At 44.9% G+C, this 13,096-nt stretch overlaps 2 protein-coding genes across 4 annotated transcripts; one reads left to right on the top strand and one right to left on the bottom strand.

Annotated features, from left to right (window-relative positions):
- Nucleotides 1-526: 526 nt before the first annotated feature.
- fabp3 (fatty acid binding protein 3, muscle and heart) lies at nt 527-4,045 on the top strand (the record flags this gene model as incomplete). Its single annotated transcript, NM_001123578.1, is given in 4 exon segments — nt 527-599; nt 2,650-2,822; nt 3,746-3,847; nt 3,990-4,045. Coding segments are annotated over 4 exon segments (402 nt in total).
- A 1,808-nt stretch (nt 4,046-5,853) lies between these two features.
- zcchc17 (zinc finger, CCHC domain containing 17) lies at nt 5,854-13,095 on the bottom strand. Of its 3 annotated transcripts, none has more exons than XM_014178110.3 (7): nt 13,004-13,095; nt 11,902-12,074; nt 11,293-11,393; nt 11,101-11,192; nt 10,871-10,971; nt 8,922-9,112; nt 5,854-8,114 (listed from the first exon to the last, which is right to left on the bottom strand). In XM_014178110.3, the coding sequence occupies exons 2-7, from the start codon at nt 12,038-12,040 to the stop codon at nt 7,953-7,955; spliced, it is 786 nt and encodes a 261-aa protein (XP_014033585.1). In that variant the 5' UTR covers nt 12,041-12,074; nt 13,004-13,095; the 3' UTR covers nt 5,854-7,952. The 3 variants fall into 3 exon arrangements, with proteins under 3 accessions (XP_014033585.1, XP_014033586.1, XP_014033587.1); XM_014178111.3 differs by lacking the exon at nt 13,004-13,095 and adding an exon at nt 12,300-12,370; XM_014178112.3 differs by lacking the exon at nt 13,004-13,095 and having other exon boundaries at nt 11,902-12,093.
- Between the last annotated feature and the right edge of the window lies 1 nt (nt 13,096).

Here is a 13,096-nt window from a genome sequence, read left to right as displayed (position 1 = left end):
CCAGAGGGCGGTCAGATGGGGGAGAGAGAACGAGAGAGAGAAAGAGGTAGAAAACAGGAGAGAAATAGAGAGAAAATGTCCATGTCGTTCCCCCTGACCTTCACACCAAATCAATCATCACCCCCTCCCTCTCTCGCTTCCTCCCTCTTTCCCCCCTCGTTCTCTCTCTTTCTGACTGGAGCAACATGTTCTTCTACTCTCCCCTCCCCCACTCCTCTCCTCTTTTTTTGACTGTCTTTTATTCTTCCTGCTGGACTCCTTAATATCCCCCTGCCCCTCCTGTCTGTCTGTCTGTCTGTCTGTCTGTCTGTCTGTCTGTCTGTCTGTCTGTCTGTCTGTCTGTCTGTCTGTCTGTCTGTCTGTCTCCTCTCCACCTCCTCTCCCTCCCCCTTCACTCCTCTCCCCGCTCAGAGTGATGACATCACAAACAGCCGGTATAAAACCGACCAGTAGGATTGCAGCATAGCAGTCTCTCTGTCCCTCTCTCTCACTCTCTCTCTCATTCCTCCACACCACTGCTAACAACATGGCTGAGGCATTCGCAGGCACATGGAACCTGAAGGACAGCAAGAACTTTGATGAATACATGAAGGCTCTGGGTGAGCAGCGTGTGCGTTTGTAGTGTAATGGTAATGGTAAAGGATGGGGTGTGCCTCCCTGTGGGTGCATGTGTGCACTTGTGAGAAGGGTGTGAGTGTTCATGAATACTTAAAGGTGTGTGCTTGTGTGCACCCACATGTGTGTTTTTGTGCTGATGTGTGTTTGTGAACACGAGTGTGTGACACACATGAGCTCACAAATACACATATACGCCCAAAAATACACACACATGCAGGTGTGTGTATTTGTGTGCACCCTGATATATGTGTGTGGCAGTGGAGGCTGCTGAAGGGAGGACGGCTCATCATAATGTCTGGAACGGTGTGGAATCAAACACCTGGTTTTCATCTGTTTGACTCCATTACAGCCATTATAATGAGCCGTCCTCCCCTCAGCAGCCTCCACTGGTGTGTGGGCGCTCGCATGTGTGTGTGTGTGTAAGTAGCAGAGCATGCGTGTTTAAACGGATAATGCAGCTGTTAATGCTAAGCATGGGAAAACAGGGTGTGTGTTGGACACACACAAATAGAGAACGAAGAGAGGGAAAGGGACAGAAGGAGAGAGGGAGGGAGAGAGAGAGTGAGGGAGGTTGGATGAAAGATTGAGAAGTAGGAACAGAGCCAGAGAGGGAGATAAAGAAAGACAGTGGTTCACCACATGGAGATAGTGGTAATTGGTATTATTATTACATTTTTTAAATACTTTTTTTTATTTAACCTTTATTTAACTAGGCAAGTCAGTTCTTATTTACAAAGACGGCGTACACCAGCCAAACCTGGACGACGCTGGGCAAATTGTGCGCCGCCCTATGGGACTCCAATCACGGCCGGTTGTGATACACCCCCTTACCAACCTAGTGGTAGGGGGGTGAGGGGGAAACTCAATTTAATTCAAAGGGCTTTATTTACATTGGAAACATGTTTACATTGCCAAAGCAAGTGAAATAGATAATAAACAAAAGTTAAATAAACTACGAATGAAACAGTAAATATTACATTCAAAAAAGTTCCAAAGGAATAGAGATATTTCAAATGTCCTCTTATGGCTATATACCGTGTTTTAATGATGTGCAAATAGTTAAATAAAAAAGGGAAAATAAATAAACATATACGGGTTGTATTTACGATGGTGTTTGTTCTTCACTGGTTGCCCTTTTCTTGTGGTAACAGGTCACAAATCTTGCTGCCGTCTCTCTCGCTCTCTCTGTTTGAATGGGGGCGGGGGAATGCCCCTACTGTGAGAAACTCGTAGTCTGAGCTGTGCACATACACACACACATAGGGGGTGAAATTCTCTGAAAGAGTGGTCCTTTTTTGAGGCTAGGTTGTGAGGAGGGGTTGAATATTAACATAGTGTGTGTGTGTGTGTGACCCGTTCGTTGACCCCTGGGGTTATTAGCTTCGACCCCTCTGCTCTTGTCACCATAGTATTGACCCCCAACCAACTCTCCTGATCACTCAGGCAGGTGCCACAAACTAGCTGTTTGTTGTATGGATTGTGTGACTGTGTCACTATTAGCCTTGGGAGATCAACTCAGCTGCTACAGAAACATTACTTCAGTTCAGGGGAGAAGGAAAGTGCTCTCGAATGGATCACTCACAGCTGGGTCTGATGACTTCGGCTGAATGTTTAAAGAACACAGAAAATAGAGAGAAGAGTGGGAATTAGATTCCGTTAGATCAGTCCGATCAGCAGTCAGTTTCCACAAACAGAACAGATCAATAAGTGATGCAGTGCACTGTCTGGTGTAAAGACTTCCCTTAGTATGGACCTTTTTATTTTGGACCTATAGTCACACTATAGTCACAAGGAGTTTTTATGGGCTTGAAAACAGTCAGTCACACATCATTAACCCCAAAAGAGTTTTTGTGCATGGGTGCGTGCGTTGCCTTTTTCTTCAGAATGGAATGTCTACAGTAAGGGTGGGGCTGTATTGGCAGCAGCAGTAGTAGTATTTCTAATCAAGATGTGATATGAGATAGTAGGCTATAATGTTCTTATCTAGATGGAATCTGAAGTGTTAACTTGTGACGTGTTTTTGATTGACAGGTGTGGGCTTTGCGACACGCCAGGTTGGCGGTATGACCAAGCCCACCACCATCATCGAGGTAGCTGGAGACACAGTCACTCTGAAGACACAGAGCACTTTCAAGAACACCGAGATCTCCTTCAAACTAGGAGAAGAGTTCGACGAGACCACCGCTGACGACAGGAAAGTCAAGGTAAGAGGTCAGGGTTAAGAGTGCTGAGATAGGATCAGTTTAGCCTTTTAGATCATAATTAGTAAGACTATATGGACAGGATGGACCTGATCCTAGATCAGGATGCTGAGACACTTTGTGAGTATGAGTCCAGGGAGTCAGGAGTGCTTAGACACTGTCCTAGATGTCTAGCTGATGATTAATCATACTTTATGGTGGGTGTTGTAACTCTATGTTTTTAATGATAACACTTTACAGTAATTTTTATGGCTAACACGTTATACTTTACAGCTATAATGCATTATGATGCAGTTATAATACATTGCAAGAGTTGTCATGAGTATGTATCCTTATAATGGGGTGAGAGGTCAGGGACTAGAGGTCAGGATCTAGAGGTTAAGTATGCTGGATTATAGGTAATGGTTGTATCCGCCATGACATGCAGGGTTCAGTAGAAGAGCAAATGATTTCAAACAGACAAACAGAGCCAGAGGCCTTGAAATGTTGGGTGGGTTGAGGGGTCAAAGGTAAGAGGTCAAGGATGATGAGTTGTAGCTTTGTGACCGGAGACAGCTGCTACATGAATCAGAGAGAGAGAGAGAGAGAGAGAGAGGCTACTAAGCGTGATCTGAGTGAAAAAGAGAACAGACACACACGTCTTATTGTTGAGGAATAGTTACTTTTGTGTGTGTGTGTGTGTGTGTGTGTGTGTCTAGTAGCCGCAAGTCAACTCTCAATAGGTGGCCACATGTCATATAGTGCAGGCTAACTCTGTTTAAAGTGCAGTCATATCCATTCTTTATCTGCAATTACACACATATTCACCACAGTCTCAAAATCACTTAATAAGTAGTAGATTGTATCTTCTTATCGCCTCTCTCCAGTTTTCCCCAGTCAATAGTATGTGACGTGTGTGTTCATAACATCTCTCTCGCTCTCTCTAGTCCCTAATAACGATAGACGGTGGTAAGATGGTTCACGTGCAAAAGTGGGACGGCAAGGAGACCACTCTGGTTCGCGAAGTCAGCGGCAACGCCCTCGAACTGGTCAGTACTGAGTGTGTTTTTGTGTACATTTATGGAGCGTCTGCATATACATACACACACTGTATATATGCATGTATAAAAAAAAATCTATATATAAATCTATGTGTATATTGTATATCTAACTGTCCTCTCTTCTCCACAGACTCTGACTCTGGGTGACGTCGTCTCCACACGCTCCTACGTCAAGGCCGAGTGAAAACATCCCCCCAAAAATAACCCTACCTCTGACACCCACCACAACGACCTCTAACCCGTCTGACCGAACCCCTGACACCCACCACAATGACCTCTAACCCGTCTGACCGAACCCGACACCCACCACAACGACCTCTAACCCGTCTGACCGAACCCCTGACACCCACCACAACGACCTCTAACCCGTCTGACCGAACCCCTGACACCCACCACAACGACCTCTAACCCGTCTGACCCTACCTCTGACACCCACCACAACGACCTCTAACCCGTCTGACCCTACCTCTGACACCCACCACAACGACCTCTAACCCGTCTGACCGAACCTCTGACACCCACCACAACGACCTCTAACCCGTCTGACCGAACCCCTGACACCCACCACAACGACCTCTAACCCGTCTGACCGAACCCCTTACACCCACCACAACGACCTCGAACCCGTCTGACCGAACCCCAGACACCCACCACAACGACCTCTAACCCATCTGACCGAACCCGACACCCACCACAACGACCTCTAACCCGTCTGACCGAACCCGACACCCACCACAACGACCTCTAACCCGTCTGACCCTACCTCTGACACCCACCACAACGACCTCTAACCCATCTGACCGAACCCCTGACACCCACCACAACGACCTCTAACCCGTCTGACCGAACCCCTGACTCCTCCTGTTGTACCGTCCTTCTCTTTGTAGTGTTTCTCTTCTGTATGAAACACTGAATAAATTTCACTTGTTTTTTTTCTCTAAAACCGTCCCGAGTGCTTCTCTGTCAATCACACTCACCATGACAACAGTCACAACCAATGTTGTATATTAACCATTGTGTATATATAAATCATTGGTTATAACACTGAGTACTGCACCTACACACTAGTTTCATGAAACCACAGGAATTTTGCCACTGGCCAGGAGGAAAGTCACCTCATCTACCAAAGTTGTGTGGCAACCATTTTGTGCCAAATGGCTCATCACGTGTTACAGTAGGATCCATCTGGGTGAGGCACGGCAGCCATTTTGTGCCAAGCTGAGATCAGAGGCTGCTGTGTGGAAACAGCACATGGCTCCTCAGACAGATCAAGGCAGTTTGTGTGTTGCCACAACACCAAGTAAAAGCCTTTCCACTTTGACCCATTTCTGAGTAGTTATGGCCGTGTGTGTAGCTCAGGGAAGGGGAGTTGACTTCTGGTACAATTATAGCAGTTCCAAACCAGCGACAAGTTTCCATCTTAACTAGGTTTACACAGAGCATCACGAGGAGAATAATTATAGACCAACCTCAGTGTGTGCCACCATCGGCTCCTCCTAGGTAAACAGAAATTGTGATTGGCGCCTGGCTGCGTAGGTGTGCGTGTGTGTCCTGGGCTATGAGTGTGTGTTCTAATTTGGGCGAATTCCTGGCTTGTGTAGATTGGTATCATGTGTTGCAGACTGGGTGCCAATCAGGGACAGAGGACCTGCAACACAGGACACCTCACACTGATCCCTACGCACACATGCTACGACCACAACATGGAACAAACAGACTGGGGGTTGAGCAAATGCACCCTACAACATAATGATCAACTCTAACAAAACCCTTCAAATGAACCCTACAACATAATGATCAACTCTAACAAAACCCTTCAAATGAACCCTACAACATAATGATCAACTCTAACAAAACCCTTCAAATGAACCCTACAACATAATGATCAACTCTAACAAAACCATTCAAAATCAACATTACCATAAATGACCAAGCCAGACCGGAGCAAAGCTCTGCTTCATGAACAGTTTGTGACCATACAGACCATGAAATAATTGACTGTTCAAATCTTTAATAAAGACCCTCATAGTTTGCATACAGGAATATGGACCATGTTACACAAACTCCTGTGCGCACACACACTCACATCTTCAAGAACTGGATGACATGGTTGCAGAGTACTCGTGTACACACACAATAAGGGGCGTGTACCAACAGGATATCTCAAGCATGAGGTTCCTGTATGTTTGACCGGGACTCCCTAAAAACACAGCACTTCCATACAGCTATGACCGGAAGTGACTTTTCGTAGAAGTTTAGGAGAGCATTTTTGCTAACCCCAACCCTTTTCCTAACCTTAACCTTATTCTCCTAACCTGCTATGAAAAAGTAACTTCCGGTCATAGCTGTATCGAAGTGGCGTGTTTTTAGGGAATCTCCTGTAATACATATTCTTCCTCTTTACGGCTTTACCACTTCCTATGTGTGTTGCTTTGATGTATGTACGCTATATATACAAAAGTATGTGGACACCCCTTCAAATAAGTGGATTCGGCTACTTCAGCCACACCCGTTGCTGACAGGTGTATAAAATCGAGCACACCGCCATGCAGTCTCCATAGACAAACATTGGCAGTAAAATGGCCTTACTGAAGAGCTCAGTGAATTTCAACGTGGCACCGTCATGGAAAGGTGGCATCCTAACAAGTCAGTTCGTAAAATTTCTGCCCTGCTAGAGCTGCCCCGGTCAACTGTAAGTGCTGTTATTGTGAAGTGGAAATGTCTAGGAGCAACAATGGCTCAGCCGTGAAGTGGTAGGCCACACAAACTCACAGAATGGGACCACCGAGTGCTGAAGCGCTTAGCGCGTAAATATCATCTGTCCTCGGTTGCAACACTCACTACTGAGTTCCAAACTGCCTCTGGAAGCAACGTCAGCACAAGAACTGTTTGTCAGGAGCTTAATGAAATGGGTTTCCATGGCCGAGCTGCCGCACACAGGCCAAAGATCACCATGCGTAATGCCAAGTGTCGGCTGGAGTGGTGTAAAGCTCGCCATCATTGGACTTTGGAGCAGTGGAAACGACTTCTCTGGAGTGATGAATCACGCATCACCATCTGGCAGTCCGACAGACAAATCTGGGGTTTGCGGATGCCAGAAGAACGCTACCTGCTCCAATGCATAGTACCAACTGTAAAGTTTGGTGGAGGAGTATTAATGATCTGGGACAGTTTATGGTTCGGTCTAGGCCCCTTAGTTCCAGTGAAGGGAAATCTTAACGCTACAGCATTCAATGAAAATCTAGACAATTCTGTGCTTCCAACTCTATTTCAGCATGGTTTGTCGAGATCGTTGTGGAAGAACTTTACTAGCCTGCACAGAGCCCTGACCTCAACCCCATCGAACATCTTTGGGATGAATTGGAACGCCGACTGCGAGCCAGGCCTAATCGCCCAACATCAGTGCCTGACCTCACTAATGCTCTTGTGGCTCTAAGTCCTCGCAGCAATGTTCCAACATCTAGTGGAAAGTCTTCCCAGAAGAGCGGAGGCTGTTATAGCAGCAAAGGGGGGACCAACTCCATATCAATGCCCATGATTATGGAATGAGATGTTCGACGAGCAGGTGTCCACATACTTTTGGTCATGTAGTGCATGTCATGCGTCTAACCTGACCAGTGAGGACAGGTGGACTGGTTCTAGATACACATATTACTAACACAGCACAGGCCTGCACAGATTACAACGTCTTTATATCATTTTGATTTGGTTCCTGAGATGTTAACTCCAGGTGTTGTGGGATCTGAGACACCTATACTGTAGGCCTGTCCTGAAAACAACACTAACCTCTTCAGTGTTAAAGGTAGATCTGAGGGAACTGGATAGGTGCAATATATACTTCACTTTCCGATGGGCTCAGGGAAGCTGCCATATTGCTAACACCTATCAGGTTTCTATGGATCTGCATGTGTCAGACGGTAGGGGCAAGGGGCTATGAGGGGCTTCTGACTGTTGTGTCAACTTGTGTGTGTGTGTCCATCCAAGTCTACACTGTGTATGTCCGTGTTCACAGTTTAACTGTGTGTATGTGTGTCTACAGTGCAATTTGTGTGTGTTTAGTGCAATGTATGTGTGTCAGTCCGTCAGATCAGTCTCAGATGTGTTTGTGGGACTTGTGTTTCTTGTGTTTCTTCTTCTTTCTGTCCTCTTTGTCGTCATGGCGCCCTCTCTTGGCCTGACTGGGTCCACTGCTGCTGCTGTCACTTTCGGACTCCTTCCTCTCTCTCTTCCTCTTCTTCTTCTTCCCCTTCTTCTCCTGAGGAAAGGGGAGGAGAGAGAAGCAATGAAAGACAAGAAAGAACAATCAAACTGCTAGAGTTTTATATCCATATCACTACATGAATCATCGATTTAAAATGTTGGTTATTCTGCAATGCGTCACTGATGCAACTTCTCTCAGGACAGAGAGACATGATCACCAGGGGGTGTTAACCCAAGTGTTACATTTTACAGGAGCGATAAATACCTCGCACGAGAGAGAGATAAGACAGACCTGGCTCTCAAGAGAGAGCACACTGCCCACAAAATGAGGTGGAAACTGAGCTGCACTTCCTGACCTCCTGCCAAATGTATGACCATATTAGAGACAAATATTTCCCTCAGATTACACAGACCCACAAATAATTCCAAAACAAATCCAATTTTGATAAACTCCCACATCTATTGGGTGAAATACCACAGTGTGCAATCACAGCAGCAAGATTTGTGACCTGTTGCCACAAGAAAAGGGCAACCAGTGAAGAACAAACACCATTGTAAATACAACCCATATTGTACTTTAACTATTTGCACATCATTATAACACTGTCTATAGCCATAATGACATTTGAAATGTCTATTTATTTTTTTACTTGAGTAATGTTTACTGTTCATATTTAATTGTTTATTATCTATTTCACTTGCTTTGGCAATGTCAACAAGTTTCTCATACCAATAAAGCCCATTGAAGTGAGAGAGGGAGAAAGAGCCACTGTAGACTATTGATAAATACCCCTGGCACCAATCAAGCCTTACCATGGAGACAGGAATATAAAACCTTGAGTTCTGTCACTGTGGTCCTTACCCTTCTCTCTTTTTTCTCCTTTTTCTTCTTCTTGTGTGAGTCCTGTGGAGGTTGGGTTTTGCGGACTGCTAGTGGGATGAGGTTGGGGTTGATAGGTTCTTTCTGTAGCTGCTGTGGCTCATCATCGCCCTCCTCAGGTATCAGATCATACTGCAGGCCTGGGGCCGAGAAACAGTCCTTAGCAAAGTGCCCTGAGAGAAAGAGATAAACAGTCCTTAGCGAAGTGACCTGAGAGAGTGAGAAACAGTCCTTAGCAAAGAGACATGAGAGAGAGAGAGAGAGATAAACAGTCCTTAGCGAAGTGACCTGAGAGAAAGAGATAAACAGTCCTTAGCGAAGTGACCTGAGAGAGAGAGAGAGAGAGAGAGATAAACAGTCCTTAGCGAAGTGACCTGAGAGAGAGAGAGAGAGAGAGAGATAAACAGTCCTTAGCAAAGAGACATGAGAGAGTGAGAAACAGTCCTTAGCAAAGAGACATGAGAGAGAGATAAACAGTCCTTAGCAAAGAGACATGAGAGAGAGAGAGAGAGAGAGAGAAACAGTCCTTAGCAAAGAGACATGAGAGAGTGAGAAACAGTCCTTAGCAAAGAGACATGAGAGAGAGAGAAACAGTCCTTAGCAAAGAGACATGAGAGAGAGAGAGAAACAGTCCTTAGCGAAGTGACCTGAGAGAGAAAGAGAAACAGTCCTTAGCGAAGTGACCTGAGAGAGAGAGAAACAGTCCTTAGCAAAGAGACATGAGAGAGAGAGAGAAACAGTCCTTAGCGAAGTGACCTGAGAGAGAAAGAGAAACAGTCCTTAGCGAAGTGACCTGAGAGAGAGAGAAACAGTCCTTAGCAAAGAGACATGAGAGAGAGAGAGAGAGAGAGAGAAACAGTCCTTAGCAAAGAGACATGAGAGAGAGAGAAACAGTCCTTAGCAAAGAGACATGAGAGAGAGAGAGAGAGAGAGATAAACAGTCCTTAGCAAAGAGACATGAGAGAGTGAGAAACAGTCCTTAGCAAAGAGACATGAGAGAGAGAGAAACAGTCCTTAGCAAAGAGACCAGAGAGAGAAAGAGAGAGAAACATCATACGCTACATTAGGATAGAGGTAAGCAACAGGGGCCAGTGTGTAGAGGCTTTTGTTCCAGTCCAGTTCCAAACAAACATAATTCAAGGATTGATTGAAGGTCTTCAGGATTAGTTGAATCCGTTTGTCTAGAGAATGTGTTCATTAGGGATATGAACGGTTATTTGAATATCCGAACGGACATTAGTATTTGAATACTTGTGAGTATTCATTTTTGTGATAACATTTTATTAAAGGCCAATTATAACACTGAAAATGTTTTTTTTCTGAATTAAAATACCCATGTGACATTGTTACATACAAGGACATTTCAAATTATTCATTTAATAAAACAAACTTTTCAATGTTGTTTTTATGACGTGCACGGTACGCCCATAAAAAGACTGGTAGCCTTCACGCGTGTAGCTTGTCGTTTATGTTAGCCAATCAAAGCGGCTCAATGTGTGGCAAGTGGAGTGAGTTCACTAACGCAACGCAAGATGGAATTAAATTACAGAATTAAAGTCTGCGAAATGAGAAGGAGTAGGCTACAACGAGAAACCAACAGGTAGGCTGTTTTATCTGAATGGGGTTGAGGAGAGAGCGCAGCATGTGGCCTCAATTAGCTTAGCTAGCTAGCTTCTCTAGGCTACTCCAGTCAAGACAGGCACTTAAATGGGATGATAAATAATATTGTGGCTGCTACAAGTTAGCTAGTCATGGCTGTAGCTGAGTTGCCTTGGCGCCTCTCCCTCTTCCTCAGTCTGTTCGCTCACAGCTGCAGCTATAGTACGCGCAGGTTTTGAATATCCAAGAAATTCATGATACTATTGGAATAGTGAAAATATTTCAACCCCCCCATCCCTAGTGTTCATGTTGCAGTAATGTTGTGGCTGTACCTTTGCAGCCACACTTCTTGCAGGTGGTGTTGAGTACAGCCTCCAATGTGATCCTCCGTCCTGTGCCATCTTTGAACTGTCTACGCCTCCGCTCATCCTGCCTACACACACACACACACACACACACACACACACACACACACACACACACCACACACACACACACAGTTCAAAACAACAGCAATAGCCAATCATCGTATCAGTGCACCCAGACAGACACAAATACATACTCTGCTATGACATTGTTGGGGTCCAGGTCTTTCCCTGTTCCTTGATTGACAGCTTTCATTGAGAAGGAGAGCTTCACCTTGTCATCACGCATCTGTGAAAGATGGAGGGAGGGAGAGGTAAGGCCATGTTCGGAACCATTTTCTCATTAGGGAGAGATGGAGTTTATTTACGTGTATGTGTCTGCGTGTTACCTCTCTCCCGATGACCTTGATCCACACCTGCTCTCCCACGTCGACGACTTCTGCAACATTCTCAACCCTACAGGCTGACAACTCACTGATATGGACCAACCCTGAGAGAGAGCGAGAAGAGAGAAAGTGGGAGAGATAGAGGGAAGAGGTAGAAAGAATTTGGAAGAGTTTGTGCATATATCATGGCAACATTTTGTGACGTTTCTGTTCATCTTGGACTTCGGTAAGGGTTTTTTCTCGAGGACAGCTGAAGCCGCTTCGTCAGTGATTGGTCAACAGTAGGAACTCTTCAATAAAGTCCTTGTTGTTATTCAATGAGAGAACAGGTTTTCATGCACATTTTTGGGGGGGAAAAGAATGCACCAAACATTAATTAAATGTAAAATTGCATGACTAAGATCTCCAAATTAATGACAGATTTCTTGAGTTATGTTAGATTAATTCTGACTATTTTTGAGGAAGTATACTGGCTACAGCGTCTCAAAATGGACAAACAGTACTATTGCCGCTTTTTTCTCATTTTCCAAGCAAAGGTCTTTTAAGGGAGCATGCGAGCACACTCGTTCAAGGCGCCAGCCGAACTGAAGCATGCTGATGCCTTAAGCCTACCCTGCTTCCTGTAGCCAGGAATCTTGATGAAGGCTCCGTAGGTCTGTACAGAAGCCACCTCTCCCTTCACAATACTGTACATGGCTGGCAAGCCATCTAGTCCTGCAGGCTCCTGCTGGTCATGGTCGAAGTCTGCCATGATGATGATGGCGACTCACAGTATAACTCTCTCCCTGCAGACACACAGGAGGACAACTGGGTTAGGTAAGGAGATGATCATCATGTGGAGACTGGGTGCAACACCTCAATCTAAACATTCTGTAATGTTGCACCCCACTGAATACGTCTGGTTATGTATTTTGGCACTCTGCTTTGAAACTGTGTACCCTCCCTCCTTCTTAATGCCTTGTTCTGAGTAATCACTGAGCTAACTAGCTAGCACAGAATGTTCTACCAACCTTAACTTGCCGATACTTCCTTAGTTCCTGACTTGGAAGACACCAAGTCTTTTAAACATCCATGTCTAGTTGCAGGGGGTTCGTTTGAATTTAGAAAATGCTCTGTTATTAAATATAATCATTTTTTTGCTCCATGATGTAATCCAACAATGTGTACGCCGCCATCTTGTCTATTTCAAATATTCTCTCATTGATCGAGACTGACGAGTGTCATCATGACGTGCAGCACTTTGGGGTGGACACCCACTTGTCTCAATCAATGAGACAAGATTTGAAAAAGAAAAAAGATGGCGAGGAAGACACTGTTTATCAGCCAGCTGGAACAGTGTCTGACTAGGCAATATGTTAAATAGCTATGCATACAGTATAGAATACATGGCTGACTCTGGGGTCAACTAGCTACTGTAAGCAGCCAGAGTAACTTTGCCAACAAGCAGTATGTTGCTGAGGGTGGCAAACTGATTCAAAATGTAGTCGTTTTACCTTTTCCTGTTTTTAAGCACTAGATAGATTGATGGGCTAGCTAGGCTAGGCTAGCGACCTTATAAAGCCTATGGCTAGTAGCCTTGGCGTTGTTAGCTTGCCCTACTTTAGACAAGGGGCAAATATACGTATATACACTTCTTATAGGGAGATATGTAGCAATCAAATCTTAATCCGCACCTACACACGTTTATAGAAACATTATTATATATTATAGCTACCTTGTGTGCCGAGTATTTATTTTTGTAGTCTGTTTCAGATGTTTTCTTCCGGTTCACGGGCCATGGTCAACAACAATGATAACCAATCAACGT

Source organism: Salmo salar, chromosome 27 (assembly GCF_965601325.2).
Source record: "Salmo salar chromosome 27, fSalSal1, whole genome shotgun sequence".
Classification (NCBI taxonomy): Eukaryota; Metazoa; Chordata; class Actinopteri; order Salmoniformes; family Salmonidae; genus Salmo; species Salmo salar.
This window is presented reverse-complemented; position numbering and strand designations above follow the sequence as displayed.